This window comes from Neoarius graeffei, chromosome 17, assembly GCF_027579695.1.
Source record: "Neoarius graeffei isolate fNeoGra1 chromosome 17, fNeoGra1.pri, whole genome shotgun sequence".
Classification (NCBI taxonomy): Eukaryota; Metazoa; Chordata; class Actinopteri; order Siluriformes; family Ariidae; genus Neoarius; species Neoarius graeffei.
In genome coordinates this window covers 20635382-20651154 of record NC_083585.1, presented here as the reverse complement: position 1 = coordinate 20651154, position 15773 = coordinate 20635382, and the positions used below count along the sequence as shown (strand labels likewise).

Sequence of the window (15773 nt, the reverse complement as noted above, 5' to 3'; positions counted from 1 at the left end):
ATTAAATGAATCACACATTCTAATTTTACTTATCATCTAAAGGAGTCACTTTATGATGTAGATCAGGAATGGCAATTTCTCAAGGGTGCTGATGTTGTATTTTTTTCCCACACCCAAAACCCCCCATATGCGCCTGCTTAATTACAGTAACCTGTCGGAGGGTTGAAGAAAAAAAGAAAAGAAAAAAAAACCCAAAACCGCACAGCACCGACTATGCTTTCGTTTTGCTTTGAGAATAAAAGCAGAGCTGCATGTTACCTTCATACACTCTCCTGCTCCTGAGTCTACCATCACATCCGGTAAGTCAGACATCACACTGCATCATTTCACCAGTTGATTGTGTAATAATCATTAACCATTGTGATAATTTAGTTTTAGTGAAAATGTGATGGGTGATGAAACACTGGCATGTAATAGAGGGGGGAAAATTTTTTTCATGCTATTTTCTAGAAGTGGAATTATAATTGATGTTTTTAAAATTATGTTAATGCTTGAATAGTACCTTGGACAGTTCTGCGTTTGATGTTGTTCTTGATAGACTGTTATAGTTTTCCAGACAGAACCTTCAGCAAAAAAAAAAAAAAAAAACATTAAATCCCAAAACCAAGGTTCATGGCACCAAATGTGCCTAGTGTTCCAGGATATAAAGTCATTTCCACTGATGAACTGAGCGCAGGTATGTTAATGAACAGGAGAAGTCCTTAATCTAATTTGTTCAGTCTGGCTGAACTTGGAGTCAGTGTGGGAAAATAGTCCTTACAGAGTTTCCACAGCTTCTATAGTCACCTTAAATCCACTAATAACAAACTCATCAGCATCATCAGCATCCACTCTCAATAAAAACTCACATGTTTACTGATCTGTCTACTTTACAAACTGAATGAATAAACATAGTGCTCATGTGCATCCAGATTCATTCACTGTGGAAATGGATTGAGGTTTGGAACCAAAATAAGACCAGCAATAATTTATAGAAGTGACTGAAAATAGATTAAATATATCTTGGTAATTATGATCGCTGTAATTAAGCACTGATAGCTTGCATTTCTTAAAAAAAAAAAAACCCTGTAATAAATATCCCAGTTGAATGACTGGATTTTTATTATTTGTATTTTTTTCCATAAGAGACACACTTTCACTTTCCAGTTATTGTTCAGAGCTTGGAGACTATGTTTCAGGTTTCTGTTTGTCTCAAGGAGGAGTTTTATTTCTCCTCTCTCTAGGTTTCAGTTTACTGGGAATCTGTGCAGTTGGCTACAGCACCATGTCTCAGGGCTGTTTCATCTGTCTCTCCTGTAAGTACAGCAAGACTTTTTTTTAGGCTATTTTAACTGCTTGCATTGCCTTTGTTTATTCTGAGTATCCTTCTTTGAAAAAGAAGAAGATTCTCTCCATACAGTGCCTTGAATAAGTACAGTATTCACCTCCCTTTAGCGTTTCCACATTTTGTACTGGGACAATCTGGAGCTGCAGTGGAAGTTAACTGGGATTATTATGTCATGCATCTACACAAATGAACCGATTGTATTAAAGCTTGTAAAATGATTTACAAAGTAAAAAAAAAAAAAAAAGACACGAATGAATTCACTCCTATTTCTGTGAAACCCCTAAATTAACTGTTAAAGTGTCCCATGATCTCAGAGTTTGTGAAAGAACATACCGAAACAAAAAGCATCACAGGTCAAAAAGCTGTCAAGTCCACACTGTAAAAAAAAAAAAAATCCGTTGTTTTTACGGAAAAATACTGGCAGCTGTGGTTGCCAGAATAATCCTGTTAAAAATACAGTGAAATGTAAACAACATTACAGAATAACTTGTGCATTTCACTGGGATTCCATGTACAATTAATGATAACTAAATGTACATTTTACAGGTATTCAATGTACAATAATCAATACATAACTGTTAATTCATCTAGGAATGAATTGCGAGTGTTCTCGATTATTGGTTTTTGTGGCTCCAAAATGATGGTTACAAGCAATGATCTACTAGACAGATATTTTATTTGATTTAGAGTTTTACGAAATGTGCCGGAGAGCCTCTACTGACATTTTTTATTATTTTTTTAACAGGGCAATGATGTAATTTTAACTATCACATTCTGTTTTAGTATTACAGTTTGTCTGTGTTTAAACTACAACAATTTGTAAATTCTACAAAAAAATATGATCAATTCAACATATTCTTACTGTTAAATTAACAGTGGTATTTGGTTAGGAGTTTTACAGTATACTGATGTAAATAACACACTGCTTCACTGTTTTTGTATTTACAGGTTTTTTTTATGTCATGATTTTACATAAATTCACTGTTAATTCTACTGACATTTTTTACAGTGCAGGACAAAGTTCTGGAAAAGGATGAGTCAGGATTTGGTTAGAAAAAAAACCCCTAAAACTTCCCCAGACACAGCTGTGGAGCAGCATTATAAAAAAAAAAAAAAATAAAAAATAAAATAAAATATATATATATATATATATATATATATATATATATATATATATATTTTTTTTTTTCTCATTCATTTTGTTTGAGGGCCATATGTATATTATCATGTGATATTTTATGCCACCCTCGATAAATAAAGTTTATATATATATATATATATATATATATATATATATATATATATATATATATATATATATATATATATAAAATGGAAGGAATATGTCACAACTACAGTTCTGAGGCTGAAGACTGAATATCAGTGACTGAGTGGAAATCAGTCATCATGCAGTAAAAGAGTAATCATATCAATAACACTAGGGCTGTGTCCAAAATCACTCACTCATTCACTATGCCCTACTCACTATCTAGGGAATTCTATATAGAGGACTATATAGTGAGCTCATTGGTAAAATGCAAAATAAACAAACAAACAAACAAGGAAATAAAACCCAAACACTTTCGGACACTACTCCGCCGCACTGTTATTTACATCATTGCTGTCGCACAATTAAAACGTGCCGGATCAGTCGGCTGGTGGGTTTTCAAAATAATAAATCCATATTATACTGAGCGTATAATTTCCTACATTAATAAATACAAAGTACTTTGTATCTGCTGCGTCTTTCAGTTCTTTTAAATTGAGGCTGAATCCTTTCTTTCTTCTTTGCCGCTGCCTTTTATTAAATCAAATTTGAGGCTTTTGATTAATTCCTCGCTCTGCACTCTAACTTTTATTCCTCTATTTTATCTGTCTTATTCTATTTTAGCTTTTGTTTTCTATTCTCTTACTATTTACCTTGCCCGGGACAGAGTCCACCAGGGGGCGAGGTATTGTTTTCGGTGGGGTTTCTTTCTTTCTTTGTTTTCTTGTTTGCAACATTACAAGAAAGCAGCTGGACCAATCTTCATGAAACTTTCAGGATAGATGGGCATTGGTCTCAAATAGAACCTCCAACATTTTCAGGGTCATCCGGTCAAGGTCACCAAAAAGGTCAAAATTGTTTTTTTCCACAATATCTTCCTTCATAGTCATCATATTTACTTCAAACCAATCTCAAAATGCTCATCTTTCAATTCTGCTTCCATTGATATGCTACATGACGGGGTGTATCTCAGTTTTTTTCTTAGCAGTTGGGGGTCAAATGTCAGGGGGGTCAAGGCCATTGCTAAAATTTGCATATTGTCCATTATAATTTGAAAACAGTTAGAGATAGAGAGATGTTTATCATTATCAACATATAGGAAGTCATATGTGCTTTCATTTGGCACCATGACCTTTGACCTTGTTTGTTTTTTTTGTTTGTTTATGTCTGTATGTTAACAATCTAGAGTCTAGACAGTTGCACCGACTTCAAATTTTCAGGGTAGGTGGGCAATGGTCCGTAGATTACCTGATTAAATTTTGTGGGTAATCGGGTCAAGGTCACTGGAAAGGTCAACCTTTCTGTCAAAATAACATATTTTCCATTATAACTCAAAAACAGTTGCCGATAGACAAACATTTACTATTATGAGCATATAGAAACTCCCATATGGCCTTTCATTTGGCACCATGATCTTTGACCTTGAGTGACCTTGAAAGGTCAAACTCAAGGTCACGGATTTTCAGAGGGTTGTCACTTGAAAATGATTGATGGTAGACAGATGTTTACCATGATCAACTTATAAGAAGTGCCATATGGGCTTTCACTTGGCACCATGACCTTTAACCTTGAATGACTCTGAAATGTCAAACTCAAGGTCATGGATTTTCATAGGACAACTGATGATTGAGAAATATTACCATTATCAACATATAGGTATAAAATAAGTGCTGCTGGGCGAGATTTGTTTTGCCTGGCAACACTTGTTTTCATTGTACTTGAATGTCTGTTTATAATGCATTTCTTCCTCCATCCATTCACCCCAACACACTTTTTTTTCTTTCAGTGTGACTGCAATGCATGATGGTATATATTGCTTGGTTAGTGAACATTGGTTGTACACTACTTTTCACGATGCATTGTGGGATACTATGAGTCCACTATATAGGGTGTAATAATTTTCACTATACATTCGGACAGCACTACAAAATGGTGAACTCACTATATAGTGAGTAGTGAGTGATTTCAGACACAGGACATAAGACCACTGAAAAATAAAATTAATTTAAATGGATTTGTGGATCAGTAGGGATTCTTGGTTTCCTCGTGAGGTACATGTATTCTATTTTCTAATAGGAAAACACTTACTTATGGGTTTATACTATACATAGAACCTTTAAGGGTTTCTTTACAGAGACGAACAACTGCCAGGGGCTGATTAATGGAATAAACAAAAATGTTTATCTGACATGTATATGATGTATGGCATTTTAACCAGAGTGTATCAGTGAATGCAAACAGAAGCTGTGTTCATTTTATAGATAAAGGGTCCATGTTACAAAAGGTTGGTGAACACTGTTCACCAACCTTTTGTAACATGGACCCTTTATCTATAAAATGAATTCAGCAAAATCCCTTCAGGAGATAAAGTTCAACAACATAATATGTACAACTACACTCACTATTCACTTTACTAGGAACACCTGTACACCTGGACGTTTGTACAGTTATTTAATCAGCCATCACGTGGCGGCAGCAGCACAATACATAGAATACATTTACAGTCATATGAAAAAGAAAGTACACCCTCTTCCAGTTACATGGTTTTACCAATCAAGACAGAACAAAAAATCATCTGATCCTCACCAGGTCCTAAAATTATGCAAATCTAACCTCAGATGTAAAGCAACATACAACAGATTCCACCGTGTTATTATTTATTGAACAAAAATTAAGTGAAAATGCAGAATTGAGGCGGCATGGTGGTGTAGTGGTTAGCGCTGTTGCCTCACAGCAAGAAGGTCTGGGTTCGAGCCCCATGGCCGGCAAGGGCCTTTCTATGCAGAGTTTGCATGTTCTCCCCATGTCCGCGTGGGTTTCCTCCGGGTGCTCCGGTTTCCCCCACAGTCCAAAGACATGCAGGTTAGGTTAACTGGTGACTCTAAATTGACCGTAGGTGTGAATGTGAGTGTGAATGGTTGTCTGTGTCTATGTGTCAGCCCTGTGATGACCTGGCGACTTGTCCAGGGTGTACCCCGCCTTTCGCCCGTAGTCAGCTGGGATAGGCTCCAGCTTGCCTGCGACCCTGTAGAACAGGATAAAGCAGCTAGAGATAATGAGATGAGATGAGATGAGATGAGAGATGCAGAATTGATGTGTGAAAAAGTAAGTACACCCCATGATTCAATAGCTTGGAGAACCATCTTTTGCAGCAATAACTTGAAGCAATTGTTTTCTGTATGATTTTATCAGTCTCTCACATCATTGTGGAGGAATTTTGGCCCACTCTTCTTTACAACATTGCTTCAGTTCATTCATGTTTGAGGGCATTTATTTATGCACAGCTCTCTTAAGGTCCCGCCACAGCATTCCAGTTGGGTTGAGGTCTGAACTTTGACTTGGCCATTCCAACACCTTGATTCTTTTCTTTTTCAGCCATTCTGCTGTAGATTTGCTGGTGTGCTTGGGATCATTGTCCTGTTGCATGACCCAATTGTGGCCAAGCTTTAGCTGTTGGACAGATGGCCTCACATTTGCCTCTAGAATACTTTGGTGTACAGAGGAGTTCATGGTTGACTCAATGACTGCAAGGTGCCCAGGCCCTGTGGCTGCAAAACAAGCCCAAATCATTACCCCTCTACCATCGTGCTTGATGGTTGGTATGAGGTGTTTGTGCTGATATGCTGTGTTTGGTTTTCACCAAACATGGCACTGTGCATTATGGCCAAACAGTTCAACTTTGGTCTCACCTGTCCAAAGGACATTGTTCCAGAAGGCTTGTGGCTTGTTCAGATGCATCTTTGCAAACCTAAGCCATGCTGCCATGTTCTTTTTAGATAGAAGAGGCTTTCTTCTGGCAACCCTTCCAAACAAGCCATACTTGCGCAGTCTTTTTCTAATTGTACTGTCATGAACTTTAACATTTAACATGCTAACTGTGGCCTGGAGAGTCCTAGATGTAGTTCTTGGGTTTTTTGCAGTTTCTCTAAGCATTGCATGGTCAGACTTTGGAGTAAATTTGCTGGGATGTCCACTCCTGGGAAGATTGGCAACTGTCTTGAATGTTTTCCACGTCTGAATAATCTTTCTCACAGTAGAATGATGGATTTCAAATTGTTTGGAAATGGCCTTATAACCCTCCCAGACTGATGTGCAGCAACAATTGCTTCTCTAAGATCATTGCTGAGGTCTTTCCTCCTTGGCATTGTGTTAACATACACCTGAGTGCTCCAGACAAGCAAACTGCCAAAACTTCTGATTTTTAAGAGGTGGCCACACTTGCTGATGGTCAATTAATCAAATTGATTTGATCATCAACACCTGGCTGCTAATTGCCTTCATAATTTCTATGACAGCAGTAAGGGTGTACTTAATTATTTCACATATTTCTACTGCATTTTTGGCTTACTTTGCGTTAAATAAATAATGATAGGGTGAATATGTCATGTGTTATTGGTCATCTGAGGTTGTATTTGCCTAATTTTAAGACCTGGTAAGGACCAGATGATTTTTTTATTATGTACTGACACTTAAAACCTAGACTTGAAAGAGGGTGTACTTTCTTTTTCACATGACTATACATGTACACTCCATTTACAAGGTAAAAACATTCAGCAGTCCTCTGAGCACAGGCTTGGACATATTCGATCAGATAAGATCAGGGATGGGCTTAGAGACTGAGGTACCATAAACTGGGACATTGATTCAGTGAAGGAAAGTAGAGTAGCAGTCGCTATCTGAAGCAACAAAGGAGACCACGGGTGCAGCTTCTACTGTGATGTTGACCAGTCGAGCATGAGATATTGGATCTATATGCCAAGTGGTATGGGATGCCTTTCAAATTATTTGAAGAAAACCAAGTAAATTACATGCTATTCTTCATGACTGCCAAATGGAGTTTTACTAAGCACCATCAGATTGATATCAAAGTTAACATGGTGCAATGCTTTAAACATTTCAGTGACTGAACTGTACTAAAGTGTCACTTGGTTAGTCACACAGGGCTATATTCAGCATTGGTGACCAAAGTCAGAGACTAAAGTCCAACGGTTATGTAACTATTTTCATTGAGATATTTGCAGGTACATTATTATTGTTATCCCTGTCTGATTCATCCACTTACCTAGCTCCAGTAAAAATGAAAATGTTAGGATCTAACTGCTCATTTGTTCCTGTTACGCATCAGTCTAAGGTATGAAAGACACGGAGTGAGGAGACTAGGAAAAACACAATTTCCAGAAAATACTTCCTTCCAATAACAAGTTAATTAGCAGAGATGTAATAAATAGTATAATCACCACATGACAAATAACTAAGGCAACACACAGGCCATGACTCCAGGGAGAAGTAAATTCCAAAATAACAAACATCCCACTGCTATACTCGACCTGAAAACCTACCTTCCCTCAACAAAGAAAAATGAAAAATAAATACAATTTGGAGTTTGCATGTTCTCCCTGTGTCTGGATGGATTTCCTCTGGGTGCTCTGGTTTCCCCCAAAGTCCAAAGACATGCAGGTTAGGTTAAAGCTAGACTGCCTTTCAGATTTTTCAAGTGTAGGTCATAAAAAGAATTTTCCCTGACACACAATTATTTTTGTTTAGTGGACTGAAAGCAACTGAATTTGAATCATAGACTTCCAGTTTTATTAGGTTTTTAAAAAATAGAACAATTAATGAATTTAAGGCCACGTGGTCCTAAATTCTCCGCTATTTTTTCCTGCTTCACCATTACCCAATTCAAGATACTACGTCATGCATGACATGGTGGGCTTTCCCCGTTCACACAAGGCATTGTGGGATAGAAATTTGAAACAGGAGAGAAAAATGGAGGATGTGAGTGTGCGAATGAAATGTGAAAGAGCAACTACAGTAACGGAAAGCGAGAAGAAAAGACGTTATGTTATATACAAAGGAAAGGAAACGCAGGATCAAACTAATAAATATCAGTGGTCAGCGAGCACCTCGGTGTGATCAGCTGTTCGTTTAGAGACAGAATGATGGAACTGTCAGTGCACGCTCAAAGGTAAACCTGTAGATGGCAGTAATGCAACACTGTGGATGCCAGCTGCCATAAAACCCTAAAGAAGAAGAAGGCAATGTGCACATGGACTTCCTCTGTCTGCTTGACTGCGTGAGGCGAGCGATTTCATGCAAATTATTTGCTTTAATCCCCTCAAATTAAATAACTTCCCAGCCACAGAATGGCCTGATATTTTGTGAGATATTACAGAAATAAACATACATCACCATGACCACAATTCAGAGGGAACTAAATTCCACCGATTTTATGAAATCGAAAGGCCGTCTAGCTTTAATTGGTAGCTTTAATTAAATTCACCATAGGTGTGAATGTGAGAATGAATGGTTGTCTGTGTCTATGTGTCAGCCCTGTGATGACCTGGCGACTTGTCCAGGGTGTACCCCGCCTTTCGCCCGTAGTCAGCTGGGATAGGCTCCAGCTTGCCTGCGACCCTGTAGAACAGGATAAAGCGGCTAGAGATAATGAGATGAGGTGAGATCTCCTTACCTAAGCCAAAAACAGGAGAAAAAGACACAGTAAACAAAAAGGCACTCACAAAATAATGGAAGGGATGAGGAAAACCCATAACAGTTATGAATTCAGATCAACACAATAAATAACATTTCCAAACTGATTTCGGATTCTGTAACAGTTCTATTCGTCCTGTGACTGTGGATTACAACTGATTCTAAAAGCCACACCAGACTCACATTGTTTAGACAAACCTAAACAAATGGCCACGATACCAATAAATCAGTAGTTTTATGGATAACAAATCAGAATTGGTCACTGAGCAATCTTTAAAAAGTTATGGAGTTGAAGTATGCTTTCCACTTGTGACATTATGGACTTGCCATTCGTGTCTCACAAAATTAAGAATAAATTAAGTCAGAGTAAGCACACTACATTATCTCATTACACAAATGAACACTGTTAATCGGGTCCTCCGATTTGACATTTGTATTTAACTCTTTTTCAGTATATGCTGTGATTGTGCTCTTCATCATCTCGAGCGTCAATGGACATGAAGAGGATCCAATTTCAAAATGTCTTCAAGATGAGGACTATGAAGAGCTTCTTGAAATAGTCGAGGAAGGCCTTCCTCCGTCAAAGAGCCCTCACCATGTGGCCATCGTTGGTGGGGGCATTGCTGGACTTACTGCAGCCAAGTTTCTAGAGGATGCTGGACATAAGGTAAATGTATGGAGCTTACTCCACAATCCACAGCCATGTATTCTCTTAACACAAACTAATGCAAGATTATGTACAGTAGATTAAGTTTATACACTACCGTTCAGAAGTTTGGGGTCACTTTGAAATTTCCTTATTTTTGAAAGAAAAGCACTGTTCTTTTCAATGACGATCACTTTAAACTAACCAGAAATACACTCTATACATTGCTAATGTGCTAAATGACTATTCTAGCTGCAAATGTCTGGTTTTTGGTGCAATATCTCCATAGGTGTATAGAGGCCCATTTCCAGCAACTATCACTCCAGTGTTCTAATGGTACAATGTGTTTGCTCATTGCCTCAGAAGGCTAATGGATGATTAGAAAACCCTTGTACAATCATGTTAGCACAGCTGAAAACAGTTGAGCTCTTTAGAGAAGCTATAAAACTGACCTTCCTTTGAGCAGATTGAGTTTCTGGAGCATCACATTTGTGGGATCGATTAAATGCTCAAAATGGACAGAAAAATGTCTTGACTATATTTTCTATTCATTTTACAACTTATGGTGGGAAATAAAAGCGTGACTTTTCATGGAAAACACAATTGTCTGGGTGACCCCAAACTTTTGAACGGTAGTGTATGCGATTCTTATATTTAAGCTTTCCTGCATAAATTATTTGGAGAAATACCAACAATCACTTCACAATTTCCATCACCTACTGTATTGCACGATGTACATTTTAAAATAGTTTCATTTTAGATGACTGTAAAACCCTGGGAAGGCAATGACAGGAATGGAGACACTGGTGGCAGGATTTGTTTTTATTTATTTTTTTATCAGAATCAAAACACAAGGCACACAGAATGTTTCTGCTCTCGATGGCCTTCTCACAATCAACATCAGCTCTTTAAGTCCTCAGCTCAGCCTCACGACAACACAAATAGCCTATAAATACACTTCATTTTTAATCACGCACAGGTGTAAGCACCCACTCATTACCTGCAACTCCTTTTCCCATTCACAGATGGTTCTTGACATGCCCTGGCCGTCACAATGACTTGCTCAATTTGTTGTAAGGAACAGCACACAATGTTGTAATGCTAGATATTTATTTTTTTTAAATGACAGAAAAATTATCTAAAAGAGACAAGAACTTTGTAGTAATCCCCGATGAGGGTGGAGCACAGAAGCACGGCAGGCGAGAGTTCGTGTTTACACAAACGCACTTTTATTGAGCTTTTCAGCTTGCTTGCTTTCTTTCTTTTATGCACTCATTCGCTCACTCACTCACACAAGTGCTGTCATCAGGGAGACATTCTTCTCTCCTCGCCCCCTCCCTTTATACTCCATCCCTGCAACACACACACACACACACACACACACACACACACACAAATTGACATCAGGTGTAATGACCTAGCCACTTACCTTCCCCGATCCCGCCCTCCATTCACAGACTGCTGCTTGGCCACGCCCTCACTGCCACATACCCCCACTGCCCGACTCAGGCCGGGGAGCCGTCCGGCCTGAAGCTGATCCCCCCCCCCCCCGACGGGACAGGGAGTCCGCCACCACCATCTGTGCCCCCAGCCTGTGGATCACCTCGAACTTGAATGGCTGGAGAGCGAGATACCAACGGGTGATCCACGCATTGGCATCATTCATGCGGTGGAGCCACTGGAAGGGCGCGTGGTCTGAACAGAGAGTGAAATGGCGCCCCAGCAGGTAGTATCGGAGGGCGAGGACCGCCCACTTGATGGCGAGACACTCCTTTTCAATTGTGCTGTACTTGCTCTCGCGCATCGACAGCTTTCGGCTGATGTACAGCACTGGGCGCTCCTCACCCTCCACCTCCTGGGACAAAACGGCCCCCAGCCCCCTGTCCGATGTATCAGTCTGCAAAATAAAGGGGAGAGAGAAGTCAGGGGAGTGTAAAAGTGCCCCCCCCCACACAGTGCAGCTTTTACCTCCGAGAAGGCCTGTTGGCATTGCTCCATCCACTGGACCAGATCTGGAGCCCCCTTTTTAGTGAGGTCGGTTAGCGGGCTGGTGACGTCCGAATAGTTAGGTATAAACCTACGATAATAGCCAGCCAGCTCCAAGAACCGCCTCACCTCCTTTTTGGTCTTGGGCCTCGGTCAGGCCGCAATCGCTGCAGTCTTGTTAATTTGGGGACGCACCTGCCCATGACCCAAGTGGAACCCCAGATACCGTACTTCCACCCGCCCAATCGCACATTTCTTCGGGTTAGCTGTGAGGCCCGCTCGCCTCAGCGACTTTAGAACAGCCCTCAGGTGTTCCAAGTGCCGCGGCCAATCATGACTGTAGATGATTATGTCATCTAGATAGCCGGCCGCGTAGGCAGCATGAGGGCGGAGGACCCTGTCCATAAGCCGCTGGAACATAGTGGGCGCCCCAAACAACCCAAAGGGGAGCGTGACAAATTGGTGTAACCCAAACGGTGTGGAAAAGGCCGTTTTCTCTCGGGATAGAGGAGTCAAGGGGATCTGCCAATATCCCTTGGTTAGATCCAGTGTCGAATAAAACCGAGCAGCGCCTAACCGATCAAGCAACTCATCAATGCGAGGCATTGGGTACGCGTCAAATTTAGACACCGCGTTGACCTTTCTATAGTCCACACAGAACCAGACTGACCCATCAGTCTTGGGAACCAGGACCACTGGGCTGCTCCAGTCACTGTGGGACTCCTCGATTATGCCCATTTCGAGCATGGCCTTGAGTTCATCCCGAACCACCTTTTTCTTGTGTTCGGGCAAGTGGTAAGGGCAGCTACGCACTACCACCCCCGGGGGCATTTCGATGTGGTGTTCTAGGAGGTGAGTACGGCCTGGAAGAGGCGAGAACACGTCGGAAAATTCCTTCTGCAACCTGGCTACTTCCGTGAGTTGTGTCGGCGAGAGGTGGTCTCCACAAGGGACTGGAGCGGCCTGTGATGTTATCCTTTTTACCTCCGGCCCCAGCTCCGCCTTCTCTGGGACTACCGACACCAACGCCACGGGGTACCCCCTCATTCCAGCGTTTTAAAAGGTTGAGGTGGTAGACTTGCAGTGCCCCACCCCTATCCGTTCGCTTTACCTCATAGTCGATGTCCCTGACTCGCCGTGTGACCTCGAAGGGCCCTTGCCACTTGGCGACTAATTTAGAACTTGACGTGGGCAATAATACGAGTACTTTTTCTCCCGGCGTGAATTCTCTAAGGCGCGTGCCCCTGTCATACAGCCGGCTTTGACGTTTTTGTGCCTGTCATACATTCTCCTGGGTTAATTGCGTGAGGGTGTGGAGTTTTGCGTGCAGGTCAAGAACGCACTGGATTTCATTTTTACTTGGTAAAGGTCCCTCCTCCCAATTTTCCCACAGCACATCCAGAATGCCACGCGGCTTACGCCCATATAATCATTCGAAGGGAGAAAACCCTGTGGAGGCTTGTGGGACCTCTCGTACTGCGAACAACAGGGGTTCGAGCCACTTATCCCAATTACGCGTATCTTCACTAACGAATTTCCAGATTATGTTTTTGAGCGTCTGGTTGAATCGCTCTACTAATCCATGTGTTTGTGGGTGATATACACTGGTGCAGATGGACTTAATCCCCAGTAACCCATACAGCTCGTGCAGTGTGTGTGACATAAACAAGGTGCCTTGGTCTGTCAGGATTTCTTTCGGAATCCCGACCCAGGAGATAACGCGGAAGAGTGCTTCCGCAATACTGCGTGCTGAGATATTGCAGAGAGGCACTGCCTCCGGATATTGCGTTCCATAGTCCACCAGAACTAAAATAAAGTGATATCCCCGTGCTGACCTATCTAATGGCCCGACGAGATCCATCCCAATTCGCTCAAACGGGGTCTCGATTAGAGGAAGAGGGCGCAACGGCGCTTTTGGAGTGGCCGCAAGATTTACTAATTGGTATTCACGGCATGCCGCACACCACCGACGGACATCCCCGTGAATCCCAGGCCAATAGAACCGGGCCATTTTTCGGGCTAGTGTTTTGTCTTGCCCCAAGTGTCCACCCATGGGATTAAAGTGAGCCGCATGGAATACGAGTTCCCTACGGCTCTTTGGGATTAACAACTGGGTTACTCGTTCCTTGGTTTGAGTGTCCTTCGTCACTTGGTACAATCTATCTTTAATAATGGCAAAATAGGGGAAGGTTGGTGCCACGCTTGGCTGAAGAGTTTGACCATCGATTACTCTCACTTGGTCAAACGCATGCCGCAGAGTCTCGTCTTGCGACTGCTCTAATGGGAAATCCCCAAGAGAATCCCCGAGAGAGGGAGGAGGAGCGGGGTGCTCCTCACTCTGACGCGGAGGTGACGTGGATGGCTCTGTGACAGCTTCTCCAGCCAATGCCACACCAGGATCTTCCCGTGACCTACTAGGGCAGGACCCACTGCATGTTAAATACTCCATTAATTTTTTAAATCCCAGCCAATCAGTACCCAAGATCAACGAGTGGGTAAGACGAGGATTAACCGCCGCCTTCATCTTATGCGTTTGGCCCCAGAATAGAATATGGACAGCCACTAGAGGGTAATGGTGAACATCCCCGTGCGCACACAACACTTTCACCGCTTGTGCTCCCCCCAATGCCTCACCTTGCACCAGGCGTTGGTGAATTGAGGTCTGATTGCAACCGGAATCCACCAAAGCGTGATATGTATCCCCTTGAATACTCACCGGTACGCGATACGCTCCGGCCCGATCGGGGGCAGTTTCTGGCGCGTCGGGGATCCGGATGACAGCCCCCACCTCCCTTGCGGGACTGTGATTCAGGAGTCGCTCCGATCCCCTGCTGCGCCAGCACACCGACCCAGGCTTTCCCTCTGCACTGGTGTTATGGGTGTCACTCACCTGAGGGGGAGACAACACAGACACAGAAGAGGGAGATGGGAGGACACCATGGGTGTGATGGGCCGGCTGGGGAGGAGCCAGCCACCGCCTTCGTGGCAGGGGAACGGGGTGGGGTGGGGAGGGGGACCAGAGACAGGAGAGAGAGAAGAGAAGCGAGGGGAGGTGCCTCGTCTGTCTGCCGTCAGAGCTGCCTCCAGATGGTCCTCCGCCAGCTCGATGGCTTGTTCCAGCAAAGCCGGGTGGTGATACTGGACCCATTCCACCGTTCCTTCCGGAAGTTGAGAGATAAACTGCTCCAGTGCCACCAGATCGATGATCTCCTCAGCGTCGCGGTCTTCCGCCCTCAGCCACCGCTGGCAGGCATCCCGGAGTTGCTGGCCAAATGCAAACAGCCAGCCAACCTCCTCCAGTGTCAGTGTCCGGAAGCGCTGACTGTGTTGCTCTGGGGAGCGGCCAAGCTGCTGCAGGATGGCTTTCCTCAGGTCTGCATAGACCAGCCGGCTGTCAGCAGGGAGCTGCTGCGCTGCGAGCTGCGCCTCGCCAGTTAGGACCGGGAGGAGGCGCGCCGCGCGCTGCTCCAGCGGCCACCCCCACGCCTCGGCTGTTTGCTCAAAGAGAGCGAGGAACGCTTCCGGATCATCCTGCGGTCCCATCTTCATGAGGGTGGCGGCAGCGGCAGCCGGCGGCCCTGCTGACGTGAGCCGGTGCCGGAAAGCCTGGTGATCTTCCTGCTGGGCCAGCATCAAGGCTTCAAAGTGCTGCTGCTGCTGCTCCTTCCGGAGGGTGATCAGCTCTTGATGGTGGTTCTGCTGGGCAGTAGCGAGGGCAAGGATGAGCTCTTTGAATGGGGAGGACCACCATGGGGCGGTTCCCTTCTGTGCGTCCCGGGTTTCAGCACCAATGTAGTAATCCCCGATGAGGGTGGAGCACAGAAGCACGGCAGGCAAGAGTTCGTGTTTACACACACGCACTTTTATTGAGCTTTTCAGCTTTCTTTCTTTCTTTCTTTCTCTTTCTTTCTTTCACACACTCATTCGCTCACTCACTCACACAAGTGCTGTGGTCGGGGAGACATTCTTCTCTCCTCTCCCCCCCTTACACTCCATCCCTGCAACAAACACACACACACAAATTGACATCAGGTGTAATGACATAGCCACTTACCTTC

General features: G+C 43.1%; 1 protein-coding gene across 1 annotated transcript in view; it reads left to right on the top strand.

Annotated features, from left to right (window-relative positions):
* The first annotated feature begins 577 nt into the window (after positions 1 to 577).
* LOC132901440 (L-amino-acid oxidase-like) overlaps positions 578 to 15773 on the top strand; it is a 33763-nt gene continuing 18567 nt past the window's right edge. The window contains exons 1-3 of the mRNA XM_060943836.1: positions 578 to 676; positions 1224 to 1295; positions 9536 to 9750. Coding sequence (XP_060799819.1) covers positions 613 to 676; positions 1224 to 1295; positions 9536 to 9750 — 351 coding nt within the window. The 5' untranslated portion in view covers positions 578 to 612. The remainder of the gene's footprint in view (positions 677 to 1223; positions 1296 to 9535; positions 9751 to 15773) is intronic.